Source organism: Temnothorax americanus, unplaced genomic scaffold (assembly GCF_048541705.1).
Source record: "Temnothorax americanus isolate GAGA-0224 unplaced genomic scaffold, ASM4854170v1 Scaffold23, whole genome shotgun sequence".
NCBI lineage: Eukaryota > Metazoa > Arthropoda > Insecta > Hymenoptera > Formicidae > Temnothorax > Temnothorax americanus.
In genome coordinates this window covers 1,522,084-1,538,310 of record NW_027509371.1, presented here as the reverse complement: position 1 = coordinate 1,538,310, position 16,227 = coordinate 1,522,084, and the positions used below count along the sequence as shown (strand labels likewise).

Here is a 16,227-nt window from a genome sequence, read left to right as displayed (position 1 = left end):
CAAGACGCTATATCAATATTTCATGTTTATTCTTTCTTCATGTCTATTCATATATATCTCGTTTATTTCTTTATATATCTATTCTGTGCAAGCTAAAATTAGTCAAGAATTATCGTCATTGTTTTATTAAATATTAACTTAGTTACCCGATTGTGATATCGACTAATCTTCGACTCAATTACGTAGCTCGAGCGATAGCAAAGAGAACTCTATAGAATTTTAATTAAATTACATGTGTCAAATATGTCGTATATTTGTTCGCGAAAAATATCTACTACTACTATATATACTGTATGTAGTATATATAGTATACATAACCCGAATTATTTAATGAAATGTAAGCGTTTAGTTACATCTTCGTTAGTTTAATTGTATATTATATACATTATATGCGTTCTCTATTATACGATTAATCATTTACTGTTTTACTGCCGTGATCAATTATCAATTAGAGTCATTTATTAGAAACAGATTTTCCAGTGATGGTAAAACAATGAGATAATCTTGGTCTTGAAAAAAAATTGTGAGAATTTTATCGTATAAACAAAATTTTATCATAATAATTTTTAAATTGAATCTATGTATATACGAACAATTATTGTTAAATACATGCATATTAAAAAGCACATAATTGTGATTATGATGATTACTACCATTCCACATTTTTATCTCATTTTCCCTTTATCTCTTTCTCCAAATCTCAAAACACTTCTATAAGTTCTCTATATCAAAATAGAAAGTAAATTCGAAATTTACGATCTAACAAGTTTTCTTTACACTTACTTGGTGCATAATCATATAGTAACAATAACTTTATGATCGTAAGCAGCTGATGGTGTACACTCGAAGTTCTTTATCATCCAAGGATGTAAGAGTGATTGTTGCTTCATATAATGGAGGAGTTGTTGGTAGAACATGTATAATCATTGGCACTTGCTGGTTGGACAACCTCACATCTAGACATACATGTATAAATAATCAAAATCTCTATTTACTGGAAACACATAAGATATAACAATTTACATAAGATACATGCAAATTGAAATACACACACACATGTATTATAGGAATAATGAATATATATATATATAAACATATTTATCTTATCAAACTATACTATCGAGCATGGATGAAAAGAATTATTTGAAATGTAGTATAATGCCAAACAAATTTATATGATTCTTTGCCTCTTAATTAATTAAATTAAAAACAAAATTACATCCTATTCTTGCATCTTCAAAACTTAATTCTTGAATTTTCTCTAGATTTTTAATAGTTTAAAAAATTAAAAAGTTGTTGCAGGGGAACATTTTAGTTACATAAATATCGACTCCAAATTATTCAAAGATGGAATTATTCATGGGTGAATGATAGTAGAAGGCAATGATATATTTTCGCATTTTTGAAAACAATAACAAAGATAAATTAAGTCTATATCCTTTTAAATGTACTATCTTGTGTATACAATAGAAAAAAAATAAAATTAAGCATACAGTCTGAATCTTACTTGCCTTGTATAGTGAAGCATTCGGGTAGAATAAGAGGGCTCAATTTGTCTGAAATTGTAACTTTATATGTGACGGCAGTATTAAAAACATGGACAAATTCCAAAGCTGCGGAATCAACGTCATCTCCCATCAACCATTTTATTAATCGTAGCTCGATATGGGTATCTAAAACAACATAAGAGAGGAATTAGAAATTGAGTAAAAAAAGTAGCAACATAAAAATGACAATTATTTGTTCACGTGGCAAAATAAATAGACTATACCCAGTGAACATAATGTTTCAAATCGGGGACATAAGACGTCTTAAAGACGTTGCATCATTAGACGTCTTGAAGTCGTTTAATGACGTCTCTAAGACGTCATATGTCCCGATTTGAGATATGCGTGGTGTGTCTGAGTATAGAGTTACGAATAAATTAAAAAGATTCGGCTAATAATAATCATTTTAATATCTTTGGTTGTTATACGATTCACTAGAATGACGTACTCAAGTATTTGGACCAGAACATACGTTCCTTCGATTCAAGAGTTTTTTGAAACATCTGAGCTACACATTTCCGAAGCTGAACATTGCAGGATGGTACAGGTAAGCTGACGTTAAACGGACAATTGTCTCTTACGCCACTTCGCTGATTTGAGCAAATGCATTCACCTTGAGCGGTCCACTCGACAACGAGGCGATCGTTGACCGATGTTTGCCAAAACGAATTTATCTGTCACAATCAATAAGAAACGTATATAATTTTATTGAATCATTGGTGCATCTTTAATTTTTTCCAGATTCTAAATATTAAGTTAATGCACATAAAATGTTTTGCTAATTGAAGATATATTATATAGGCTTGTTCGTTTTAGCTGAACTTTTTTTGCACGGTTCATCTTTCCTCTTTTTCTTTTCACAATGGAGAGAAAAAGAGAAATGATAAATTATGCAAAAAGTTCAGCTAAAACGAATAAACCTATTGATACAGTATTACAGTCATATTAATAATCATAGACATATTTAAAAATTCAACATTATTTTATATACAATTTAATTACTCATATTATTAGTTATCATTAGTTACGCTTATCACTGTAGTTATTGTGCCAAATTTTTTTTCAAAGACACGTTTTGGTTGTTTTGTTTAAAGTAATAAGCATAAATTCTAATGAAACTTGTATAAACTTTTAATATGAATTTAAATTAAAAAATAATGTTACTGCAACTGCTTGTAATATTAACAGAGCTTTTGTAGAAAACACTGATGTTAATAAAAGAACTGCAATATAGCATTGATTTCAAAAATTTCATTCTGGAAATGTTTCTTTGCAAAATAAAAAGTTTTAGTTGATAATGGCATTTATAGAGTTTTAGTAAAAGAGGATCCTACCCAAACGACAAGAGAACTTGCTAGAAGAATAGATATAAGTAAAAATAGTGTCCAACATTGATAGCTATTATGGAGTAATAGTTCTTAATAACTGCATAGATTTTGAATATAACAACAATAAAGTTAAATAAATTGAATTATAAAAGTTTTACATCCAAATCTTCCTTATTCACCAGATTTGTCGTCTACAAGTTATCATATTTTCAAATATTTCAAATATTATTTTGTAAAGAAGAAATAGATTTTTAAAAATAAAGGTATATAATGTCGAAAGAGTTGTAAAACAATTCATCGATTTTTAAAATACACATTTTTTTGAAAATTGTTTATTTATTGTACACAATTGTTGGGAGAAATGTGTTGATACCAATGGAGCTTATCTTGATTAAATAAGCTATCTTTAAAAAATATATATTATTATAATTATTTATTAAATTATTCAACACTTTATATGCACCAACGTAATATATTTTCTCCACATTTTGAATCACTTATAGACGACCTTGTATTTTCGTCTGTCTTAAAAAAAAAGAACAATTCGCTCGTACTTGGATAATGAAGTCGCCCGTTTTTGCTTGGAAGATCAACCAAAACGTTCGTTGCTTGGGTGTGATGCACGCCACACTGATCGATAACTGCGCCTTTGATGCACCCTCAGCGACGACTATCGATTCCTGATTCAGGAAAAGTCTTTTTGGTATTTTCCTGGCTCGCAATTCACGCCATCGCGTTATTTTTAGGGTTGCTAAAAATATGTAGGTTACAATTATGTCACATTATATCTGCATATATTGTTATATCTGTATATATTATAAGATTAATAATGATTATTAAATTATTATTACACTGTTAAAATTTGTGTCAAATTATACTTAATTTAAGTCATTTTTAACCATTTCTATAGGTCGCCATTGGTCCTACTTAATATGTCGTTAATTTAACTAAACCAAGGAAGTTAAAATAATACTATTTTATGTTAAAATAATAAATTTCGACATGTTAGTTAAAAATAAAATGTTATTTAATTCAAGACATTGGTTTAAATTCCATCCTTTAATATTTAACAGTGTATCTTAGGTATATCGTTGATCATAAAATTAAGAATAATGAATTAGCTTGGAACATATCAAACGTCGAATGCAACTATTACAAATTACTAATATAGACAGTTTTTTTTAGACGTTTTTCAGAATAAAGATAATATAATAAAATAATTGAGCACGTTGCATTTTCCACGAGTTTAGATAAAAAAGTAACTTTTAGTAGATATATGGATTGTTATCGGTTTTTTATACTGGAAAAACGTCGATAAGTTCTTCGTATTTACATTTACGGTATAGTGAGCGAGTCTTGAAAATCTTCGATATTTCAAAGATTCTATTTTTTCTTACAGGGGTGGCTCGGCCGTTCGTCTGTCATCCATATTTCGTATTCTGCCGCGTTTTGGTAGGGTACATTGATTTTCAGATTTGTTTCGACAATCTCGTACAGTTTGCTGCGTATAGTATACTCGCTCGCAATTCCCAGATTATCGATATGACCCTCCAAGACGATAGTCTGATTCCTTCCGAAATACGGTCCAATAGCCCGTCCGCAAAGCACCAAGTACGCTGTTGGTGAATTAATAAATCCGATGTTACACGAGAGTTAAAGAAATCTCATTAAATAAGTCATCTTGTCCGCAGTTAAATGAAACGTCCTGTACAATCGGGGTGAGGATTTGAGAGCTTAAAAAAATAATTTAAAATGAGTTTATACTTCACCTCTGTTTTTCCGTATTTTCTTGGCATGAAACTGTATTTGTATTTGGCCGCTGCCGTGCGCGTTTAAACGCAAGACCGATACGGGCTTCAGGATGGTATAAAAACGATTGACATCGTTTACGAGCAACAATAAATAATTCACAATGTTGTCCGTCGGATTCGAAACGCTTATTTGCTTTGTTACGGTTTGGGACAGTGGACAGCTAAATTTGATCTGTAACAATAAAACACAAATAACAGTGATGTTGTTCAATTTACACGCGCGAGACTATGTGTTTGTGGATTAGTCTTTCATTTAGAAAGTATTAGTAAAAGTATTATAAAGTATTATAGAATATTTATAACATAAAATGTAAAAATGATGGTAAATTTATAATTTTTTTTATGCACAAACCTTGGCGCGAGGTACGTACGTCGGCAAAACTTGGAAAAGATGGACGACCAGCATTAGTATTTGCACTTGATTTGGATTAACTAATTGCATTGGCGTAATTATAAAGCCAAGTCGTATTTTCCTCCAAGCGGTGACTAGACAAATAGCGTTATGCAACATCTGCAAAAATTATGTAGTTTGCACCCAACATAATTAGAATTGTATCCTGATTTAAGATTGCAAATAACAATAATTTGTTAAATTATTACAACCGTCAATTTAATATCGTGTTCTTTATTCTATAATTCTATACTTTCTTCTTCGTCTTTATAACAGTTATGGTAAATTGCACAAAATTAAAAAAAATAATACCGTTTACAAAAATTAATTTCAAAAATTTAACTTAACTAATTAAATCTATTGTCCAATCGTAACTTTTTACTGCTTTTTATCTCGAAACTTACAATAATATAATCGAGTTTTATTCGTCCGTCTTGTTATTTATTATATGCAAATTTTCAGTATTTTCTACACCTAAGAATAAAATAATTATATCTGTCAAAAATAGCGTTCGTTATAATGTCCGTTGCTTTAACATTCGTGTGACCAAATTCCTATTGATTCACAGTCAATTCTAACTGGATCTCGAGTTTTAATGCGCACAATTTTGACATCGTTTTAATCATTAATGTGTAAATTAATATATGAGTTTCTTTAGGTATTGCTATAAAGTCAAATTCTCGACACTAAATTACTTCTTGTTTGTTTCTCGGGCAAATGTACAAGTTGCTGAAGCATTCGTCGATGAGAAAGGGACAGTAGGCCGCGGTAGCCGCGATTAGCACGAGGCTATCTGACAGATCATAATTAAAATTCTGGATCGTGCGACGCTCGGCCACATCCTGCTTTTCTCGCAGACTCAAGATTACACGACGATCGGTCATCCAATCTCGCGCACGCTGTTGCTCGTAATGATACTGCAACCAAGCCAGCAGAAACTTTTCTTCCGCGCAACGATTATCGGAAGCGAGTTCGCAGCTTGGCGAATTTGCGATACTCTGAATGGCTCTCTCGTGTAGGTCGTATTGCTTCGGCAAACTAGGAAATGCATACCCAATTAAAGATGCGATTGTAAAATTACGTAACGCAATAACGGACCTCGACGTAGACGATACTATCGATTCCCGATACACCGTGGATCTTCTCGGCGAGGTAGGCGGCGACGTCCAGAATTTACGCTCATGTATTCCACGGAGCACGAAACACTTGTACGTCTGCGAAATCACATCCAACCAGGATTGCTTATTTCGCGACTCGAATAATTGCCGCGGCAGTCGTTGACGTGGCACACAATTCGTATTGAAAAGCCTTTTTCTTCGTGCCTGCAACGTAATTAATTGTAGACAGATAGATCTTCATGGTACTGTAATTTAGCTAAAAGTTTCTCCCGTTTATTGGCCTTTAATGGATTAAATCTTATTATTGCCACTTGAAAAAAGCGAGATTAAATAAACTCGTACGGCTTATAACTTACATTGCTTTGTAATACGATGTCAATGCTAATTAGATAATCGTTGTAATTGAGAAGAAATTGCGGCGAAACGTGAACTAAATACGCTCCTTGAGACAGAAGAAAGTCGAGTATCTTGTTATATAACTGGAGGATGTAATCGATTCTTTCAATATCATTTTCAGGTAACAGTTGCTTCGACCTTGAACGAAGAAACGATGTACTCGAGGAAGCATGTACAATAATTCATGAATATTACAATATTACAATTCTCCCAGATAGGTCCGAATATTTGGTCCTACAAGCGATTCGAGGACATCGATGAACGATAGCATAGGCACACCGTTTTCCTGTTTAGAATTTCTCACGTATGATCTTTTCTTCATGTGGAGGTACGAAAAAGCTGCCGTAATGCCGTAAGGAATGTTTGGATAAAAACAAAATTTCAATGGTCCCGAATACATCCATTCTTCCATAATCGTCATTATTCTCCCCATATGTTTCTCGTAATCGCTAATAAAAATAAATACATGAAAGATATGTGCAACAGTCATATTAAATTTTATAATATCTATAAATTAAATTTGATTTGCAGAATTTTAATTAACTATGATTAAAAATTGACGGTTCCTAAATATTCAATAAATTCTTATAAAATCTGGAAAGATATAAAAGATTCACTGATGATTATAACTTAAATAGTAAAACATTATTTTATACACACTTTATACACATTTTATTCTATGCATTTTATACTTTCTTAAATAAATATTTGTGTTAATTTTAACTGCCAACTAATTGCCTTAATCATTAAAGTAATAAGATCTGCTTTATGTTAAGGTTCAGTTTAAAGAAGAACAATCTAAAGTCACTTTTAAGCTCTTCCAGTCATACAAATTTATCTTTAATGGCTATAATTCAAGACGTCTTAAGTTCTTACACTAAATATGACAAATAGGACAAATATAAATGTTGTTTCTCATTTTTCGTAACTTACTCTTTTCGATCGCTAGCGGAATAACTAAGCTGCAATAATCTGTCGGAGAATTTGCGGTTCCTCGTTCCGAAAGACATAGAAAGCGCGGAAGGTCTTTTGCGAATCGATACTCGTTTGCCGTTATCATTCAGCGTTCGTTTTCCATCTACTTGAATATTCTCGTTACCTATTCCATTATCATTTCTTTCTTTGTTCCAATGCAACTTCGAATCTGTCGTTTTATCGACAAAACTTCTGCTTTGATCATTAAAATGCGATGTAATACTGAGTCTTGATTCGAGTAATTCGCTCTGAATTTAAAAACGGGTAGGTTATATTAATAAAATATATGCAAATGGTTTTGTTCTATTATCAAAACAGATACTTCAGAAAGATATAAAAGCACACTAAAGTCTATAATACTGCAGCATATTCTTGTCTGAATAAACGATATTATAAGAAAGACTATGAGAAAGTATACGAACCATAAAATTGTAATCATTTTCATCAATTCTGAAGAACGAAAATTAGAACTGACATAATTCTGATACATTCAATCTTCAATGGCTTACATTAAGAAGGATTTTAAACGGTCTATTGTTACAACGCGTCAGAATTCAGGATGACATTTTATTCATCTTATACTCCGTATTGTTATATATGTATGAGTGTCGTATATTAACTCCACTTTAAATAATTATCTATATATCTATAATTTGTATTAAAAAATCCAAGATAAAATTTTAATTATAATTTTATGCACCGCGTAACAGAAAATGTACCTGAAGAACTAAAATACACGCATACACATTAAAAAACACACAATATATAAAATTATAAGCAGAAATCTATTTTGAAAAATCTGACGCGAATTATTCGGCCGTTTAAAGTTTAAAGTGAGCTGTACGGGACACGTAAAATTATAATGAAATTTTGTCATATGTTATTAAAAATATTAAAATGGATGCCAATTGCGGCCTTTTGTGATTTATTCACGAATAAATGAATATTATCGCGTATCTGCGATATCAAAAACTGAATTTAGCAGAATTACATCGTCATTCTCTGAAGTATTTGTTCCATGGCAAATCGAAAAAGTGTAAAAATAGAAACGCACGTGTCTGCGTGTGCGAGAAATTCCTTCATTATCGTAATCGTCCTCGTCTGTTGCGCTATCCGATGATACTGATGGACACGAGACACGTTTATCCAGATATCTGCCGTAAGTCTTATCAAAGGTGGGCTTCATGGGATACATGTACGTCGTTAGTAAATTATTATCCGCTGTGGCATACACCGTTAAAAAACACGCGGCAAGCGCTCGATCGTCCGAAAACTCAATAGTTAAGCAAAACGATACCGGTTGATCGCTCTTGAACGTTATTCTTGCTTCAAGTTCCACGTATCTTCTCGCAACAAAGAACAATCTTAAATATCCTCGCATAAAATGTTATTTTTGTTAATTTGACATAATCGGAAAAAGAATAATAATAATTCTCCGCTACATAAATATTTAAATATTATTAGATTACAATTATTTAATCGTTATATTAATATATTTTTTAAGCGAGAAAAAAGTAAGTCCAGCTCACGATTTGGGAGAGACAACGTTGCCGTTCGGGAACTCGACGCGCAACAACTCGTCTTTGTGATCGACGCTGCATCGCGGCGTCGTCGCGGTCGTCGTTAAAAAGTTCGGCCGTATAAACGCCGTGTTATCAAAGTGCCTCGCACGGATCCGAAACTTTTCCCCTATCACCGCGCCGAGAGGAACGGCCGTGAAATATATCTCCGTCGGCTCGACGTCGATCGAACTGGCGGGAAACTCGCCGTCGAGACGTAATTTATTGAAGACGCCGTCGTCGGGCTCGCCGCAAACGTATATCGGTACCTCCGCGCTAAAGCTGCCGCGTCTCCTCGGCTTGAACTCGAGAACGAAGGAGACGCTACCGCCGGGACGTAAAGTACACTCGATCGAGTCTAACGTCCTTCTAATCTCCGCACCGTGAGACCGATCTATGGCGAACGGGCAATCAGCTTTGTTAAATTCCTCGATGTTTATCGACATCGCTATTTCCCTCGACGTTGCCCGATTTTCTATGAACAATTCTTCGGACAGCTGATGGCGAAGAATGATAAAAAAGCTTGAATTAAAATTAGCTTAAAATGACTCTCAATATAAAATTTACGGTCTGCGAAGGCAAACATATTTTATCTCTGTGCGTAGAAATTTTTTCTGCATGTTTTTACACGAATCATCTTTTTGTATTACAGTATTTTTATACTTCTATTTTGAGTTTTCTGTTTTTATTTTATTGGTACATGCGCGGAATCTTACTTCGTTAGTCGCAGCGTAGAATCGGAACGAAAGTTTGCTGAAGAAAATAACGCGGCTAGCCACGGTATAATCGATAGATATAGTCGGCAGCTTATCAGGCAACGGCGTTATGGCAAAACCCGGTAAATGCGCATAATGTGCTTCATGCGATTTCAAAAACTCCGCTGGTCGAATGCTCTTGGGATTCAGCATCGACACCGGACCGAGCAGCTGATTTATCACGATCGGCAAATAGAAAGCGTAGCTGGCCAAATCGACTGGTTGAAAGTGCAGATAAAGAGTTTGACTTGCACCTGGGACGATGGTTATCCCTTCCGTACCTTTTTGTTTATCGAATATATAAATTGCAATCAAATTATTCGATTCATTAGCTAAAATTCATAATTTTTTATTTATCTCGCGATTATCAAAATATTAATTGTTTTATAGTTATAAATATATGTTTCTTAAGAAAATACTATTCTCTTGTCGAGATACTTTTTACTTTATTATTTTAGGATACTGCCATGTTCGCTTACCTACTTCCAAATTTTTACTACATCTATATTTGCCATCCTTTCTAATTCCTAAATTCATCAAAGTTATCTTTTACTTCATTATTTTTATACTACCGAGCCCGCTTACCTATCTCCAAACTTTTGCCATTTTCCAATAAAGAAACGTGAAATTCGGGATGTTCTTCCAACAAAACTTGCACTTTCAATAACGTTGTCCCGACATTTGTGGCTGTTATCTGGTGAATTTGAAGAGCGTCAATGCTGAGACGTTTTACATCTATTCGTTGCGGCAGAAGCTTCAATCGCGGAAATGATACGCTGCCATTTATCCTATATAGTAATTGTAGACATCCTTGAATCGTAACGGCAATTGTTGTAGTAAAGCGACAGCAAACGTCGAACGTAAGATACACCTAAACGATAATAAATGTAGTTTGCATATTGCAAAATTTTACTATTTAAAAAAGAGAGAGAGAGGGAGAGAAAGAGAGAGAGAGAGATTGATGGAGAACGTGCCTCAAGAATTGCGATACCGCGCGGGGATATCTTCCCTCGTAGCTGATTAACGTTACAGCCGCGTATCAGTGACGCGCTATCTATCTCGTACGTCACTTCGTTGAATTCAAAGTTTTGAAGAACGGCGACCACCCTCGTCGGCAAATTGAGAGGTATTTCTCCCAGATTCGCGTTGTCGCTCACGAATTCGACCCCCGGTACAAATCGCGGTACGCTAAGTCGCAGGGACACGCGACTTCCGCTCTCGCACCTCATCAACGCTTGAGCGTAATTATCTCTAGCGTTATCGGAGTGCTCGTAGCGCACGTAAACGTGTAACGTAGCGTTACCCCGTACGGAACCCGATCTCGGTTCTATATAGAATCCAGACGCCGCTGGCACTTCCCACCTGTAACGAATTTATTATTCTGCGTTATTGTATTTTAAATTATTCGAGTTATTCTACAAGTTCGAGATTTATCGAGATCACAAGTGGACGCTTAAAAAAAGATTCAATTATTCCTTTATTGATTCAGAAAGAAGCCATGTCGTATGTATTTCAAACTCGGAAATTAATACTAACCCAACAATCCTGTCCGAAAAATCTCTCATTTTTACTCTGAATTTTAAACATACATATATAAATCGCTACTTGCTTTCTCAAATGTTCGCTTGTTACTTTTGTTGATGTATATTACTTTCCATATATATAATTTTTTCAATTATTTCGAAACAATTCTTTTATTAGACGAATTATCCTTGTTCACAAAAAAAATGCATTTTACCTGAAACATATTTTTGCATCCAATTTGTTTGTAATTCGGACAACAGAGGCCAAAGGTCGATAAACTTCTCCTCTCGACCATTCCTTCCCAAATTCAATCTCTCTTTTGTCAATATACAGTTGCTTTTGAACGATGTAAGCAGTAATGTTGAGCTCGAAAGAGTGATTATCGTTAATCACATAATTGATATATCCATTAAACTTGTTAACTCCGTCCGCAAAATACTCGACTAATCTTGTCATTGTCGAGCCTGGTTGCAAGATCATTAAGTGGCCTTCCGGAAAGTAGATGCTCTTGGTTGATAAACTTATTAATCGAATCATCACTGGAACGTTGTTCGTATTCTTTACGACCAAACGACGGTAGTTGAAGCTATTCGGTGCTACCTACCCAATTACTCGATGTCCATGATTAAAATAATTTAACGAGCTTCTATTAGAACCATCGCTCTTGTTCGTACAGTTTATTGTAATTCACGAAATCGATGAAATGTTCAAAAATTTTTATAAATAGTTTCATGGTGTAAACATTTTTCTAAAAATTTTACTATAATACTATAATAAAGGAACAAATAAAAGAGAGAGGAAAATAGAGAGAGAATACATTAAAAATAAATGTTTGTGAACTTTATATTATTCCTTTCTCAGATGAATAAGATCTCTTTCTAAGATAATAAGTTTCTGAGCAATTTTTTTGTGATTTTGACACTCTTGATCATTTTTATGAGTTATATAATATTGGATTTACTTACCATTCCAAAAGCGAAGGTGGTTGGATAAATGTGGACTTTATATATTTGTAAAGGCGATAAAGGTATCAATACAGCTGCCTTGGTTGTCGAAATTGATTTCTTGAACGGAGATCTTATATTTCCCGCAAATCTACTTATTACTTCCGAATAATCTTTATATAATAGTTTCCATTTGGGTGAGCGTAGAAGGCGGTTCATAATTTCCTCGTCATCATCTATTATTTTTGTTGGCAAGCTTTTTTTACCTTTATTAAAAATTCAAGTCAATTTTTAAAACGTCAGGGAATTCAAATTTTTACCGACTAAATTGTTTAACGTAAGCTTACTTAAAAGTCCTTTCTTAGACTTGAAAATAATATTCACCGTGCATTCAACGAAGTAACTTCCGACTTTTATTCTTCCAAAGCGTCGTCTGGACGCGGTCGAATCGTAAGAATCTGCTGCGACGTTGAAGAGCAACTTGAAGGAAGGTTCAACTGTAAAAATAAATTCTAAGCTGTCTTGCTCAATATTTTGGAGCGGCTCGACGAAATTTCAAAGAAAGACCAGAGACACAAACGGGTTAACAAAATACATAGAGTGTTAACAAAATATATATAATTTATTTGTTTAATATGAATATAGAAGCAAAAATTTTTGTAGTAATTTACTGCTTTCTTTGCCGCAAACTTTAACGAGAATTTCGATCGACGTTTTCGGCTTGAGTCTCGTCCAATTTGGACAGCAACGTGCAGCTGCATTCGGCGCACATTCTAGATATATCGGTGCGACAGCGGAAGGATTTGTCAAGCGAAGTACGCGCTGCGATATCTGACCGACAATTAAGTCTCCGAAATGGAGGGTATCAGGTTCGAGATGCAATTGTACCGCTTCCACCTCACCGTAAAGACAAAGCTTTATTACATCGCAGATTCCTGAGTCAGTGCTTGATGCACGGGACATTAACATGGATGAAATTTCCATCATTGATTCTTCTGTTCACAAATATATAACAAAGTAATTAATTACATATATTATTTATTATAACTATTATATGATTACCCGAGAAATTATTCAAAAGATTCAAGAGAAATAATCTAAAGACTTATTTAAAACACACAAACATAAGCTATATTAGTTTTAATAAATCTTTTTAAGATACAAATTATTAGAAAGAAATCCACTCACGTATATAAATTCTTTGTGATAATGAATTATCTGTCGCAATATCCTTTACAGGCTCAATCCCTGATGGAGAAATATTATTTAAATAAAGATTTATTCAGTTGACTGCAATGCAAAATAAACTAAAAGAGACACACTGGTGATATCTTTCGATTCTGTACAATGTACTCTGACTATTCTAATAAATTGCATAAAATCTCTGTTTTTCATTAGACTTGGACATTCAGTTTCACATTTGCTCAACTGCTTCTGCTCGTGTTTTTTTCTTCGTTGCAATGTATTTATTGGTGAAAATCTGCAATTATATATTTATTAAATTATTAAGTCTTTTAATATGTAACATATTTGTACCTTTTATAATAGATCTTGTTCAGTATGCAATGATACAATAATTTGACTCACTTTATTTCAAAGATGATACCTTGAAATGGGTTTATTCGCCCTTCAAGCGGATGAATTTTAAAAACACTATAAGTCAGATATTGCTTACGGTCAATGTCCTGCAAAAATAATTTTAGTAAGAATCTCATTATATGCAAGTCAGATTGATTAAGTCAGTGACAGGGAATATATCAATTTATCTGATTTATCATATAAAATCCACGCATTTCGAGGATTTCAGCTTAATGATGCTAGCTTATCAGTTATATCTGCATCCGATACTTTTCTCTCGCATATGCTAATAATGAAAAAAAAAATTTAATATATATATATATATATATTTCTATAGAGATAAAGACTTTTATAGATTAAATAAACAATTCGATAACCGTTCAAATATATATCTATCTGGACTTCTGCAAATTCTAGAAACAGATTTTAATAGTTTTAAATAGGGAGTGGGGTAAAATTATTTTACTAAAGCTTTTCTAAGGACGCTTTCGATAATCCGTTACTGGCTATAAAATCTTTAATTTATCAGGAACAATGGTTCCGTACCCGAATGCACTTTACTTCGTTATCGATCTCACCGAGGACAACGTAACTGCAGGCTCGAGATGAAAGGTTACGCAGGACAAAGGTATCGTACCTACAGGTATTTTCTACCGTAGGTGGAAAATCGATGAGCGTGAAATCTCCGGTCGTATTTGTGTGATAAACTACCAATTTCGGTACAATGACCCGCACTTTGATGGGAACACGTATGTTCGGAGTGGACTTAATCCTGAAAAAGTTCGTACGAATTTTTCTTATACGATGATAAAAAGTTATCATGACAAATAGCGAGGATGTATTACCAAAATTCACTGTAAAATGGGCCTTCATTTACGCCCATTAATTCGACTTGAAGCTTTATCTCCTTTTGCGGTTTGATTCTTCCACGAAGAGGCTTTATCATTAAGTCTAGATCATTTTGCCCGAGATCAATCGCAAATCTGGAAAATTTTAGATTTTTACCAAATTATTTTATATCAAACATATTTCTTTATATAATATTTAAATTTATTTCTTATTTGAATAAAATATAAATTGCGCAAAAAGTCTAATAATTGATCTATATATTTACATAAATATAAATTATTTCCATAATCTGAAATTGTCTTTTTATATAACAAAAAATTAAAAAAGATAAAAATAGCGAGAATTACTTAAAAATATTTTTTAAAAATAAAAAATAAAGATATAAAAAAATAAATTGCGATATTATTTCTAATATACGAGAAATTTCTAAAAATAACGCGGATACCTGGTGCTCTTGCTTCCTTCGTTACGGATTGTTACTATTTTTAAACCGGACGAATAACCAATATCGATAGTACCAAAGTCTATCAACTTTGGTTCGATGCTGATATATTCGATGGCTACAGTAGATATCACGTGATAATCGAAAATCTTTCCATTAATTTCAATAGGAATTATCGCATGCGATATGGACGTTCTTTTGAACGTGTAGGTCACGTATGTTGTTATACTTAATCCAGGACTGATCCGTATGCCACTTTTCAAAGCTTTTACTTGAAAAGCCTATTCGAAAGCGTTAATCATTGAGAATTTCTTATTTCTTAAAATGTAATTATAATCTATTTATGTTAAGCATATTTACTATAAAATTTAGCTGGCGAATTCTGATAAACGCAGGTTTATATCCGATGTTCTTGATAATAATACGTTGTCGATACGTAACTCCTTCGAAGGCTTCGTCGAATTTTATATGACTCGGTGAGATGTACACGTCGTCATATCTTATGCCTGTTGTTAACTCATTCGTAGAAAGTATTGTCTGCATTTCCTGTGTGATCTAATATTGACATACAAATTAAAAGATAGTAATGTCTATCCGGAAACGGGCGTTAAATGTAGAGATAGTGCGAATACATTAAATTTTATATCTTTAAAAAACTTTCTGTTTTTTTTTCTAAAAAGTTTATCTTATTTATATATCTATATCCTTCTCGATTTTATTCGTTTTGTTGTATTTAGCTCGTTAAAATATGTTATTTGTTTTAATGTTATTATATACTTACGGTTGTCGTTGAAAGATTCGTCATGCTGACGTATATAGACGCACGGAATTATAACGCCTATTATACTACCGAAAAGAGATTTTCACAGATTAGAATTATTTAAGAATTATTTAAAGATGCATGTCTTTAATTAATATCTTTTAGTTAAATATAAATAAAATTGTAAATCTTACTTCTGTTTTGACATATTGTCAATATTCACGCTACTTATGTTTGCTTTGTGTTCGAG

General features: G+C 33.0%; 1 protein-coding gene across 1 annotated transcript; it reads right to left on the bottom strand.

Moving 5' to 3' along the window:
• Positions 1-480: 480 nt before the first annotated feature.
• On the bottom strand, positions 481-16,022 carry LOC143898312 (cilia- and flagella-associated protein 47). The gene is made up of 25 exons (XM_077407688.1): positions 15,999-16,022; positions 15,578-15,772; positions 15,221-15,498; positions 14,772-14,909; positions 14,568-14,698; positions 13,537-13,596; positions 13,020-13,343; positions 12,696-12,845; positions 12,370-12,584; positions 11,619-12,004; positions 10,855-11,242; positions 10,466-10,751; positions 9,842-10,161; positions 9,096-9,622; positions 8,621-8,909; positions 7,525-7,814; positions 6,795-7,040; positions 6,552-6,729; positions 5,773-6,399; positions 5,039-5,197; positions 4,645-4,858; positions 4,273-4,491; positions 3,430-3,626; positions 1,996-2,221; positions 481-1,673 (listed from the first exon to the last, which is right to left on the bottom strand). Exons 1-25 carry the CDS (start codon positions 16,020-16,022, stop codon positions 1,504-1,506), a joined length of 6,237 nt encoding a protein of 2,078 aa, XP_077263814.1. The 3' UTR covers positions 481-1,503.
• Positions 16,023-16,227: the final 205 nt, after the last annotated feature.

What these genes read in the sequence shown, in the direction of transcription:
- LOC143898312 (XM_077407688.1), bottom strand. Translation starts at nt 16,022, where the DNA reads ATGACGAATCTTTCAACGACAACC. An exon ending in AGTTTGCGGCAAAGAAAGCA is followed by an intron (nt 12,846 to 13,019) that starts GTAAATTACTAC and finishes TTATTTTTACAG; the next exon opens with TTGAACCTTCCTTCAAGTTG. An exon ending in AACGTTGTCTCTCCCAAATC is followed by an intron (nt 8,910 to 9,095) that starts GTGAGCTGGACT and finishes TGTTGCGAGAAG; the next exon opens with ATACGTGGAACTTGAAGCAA.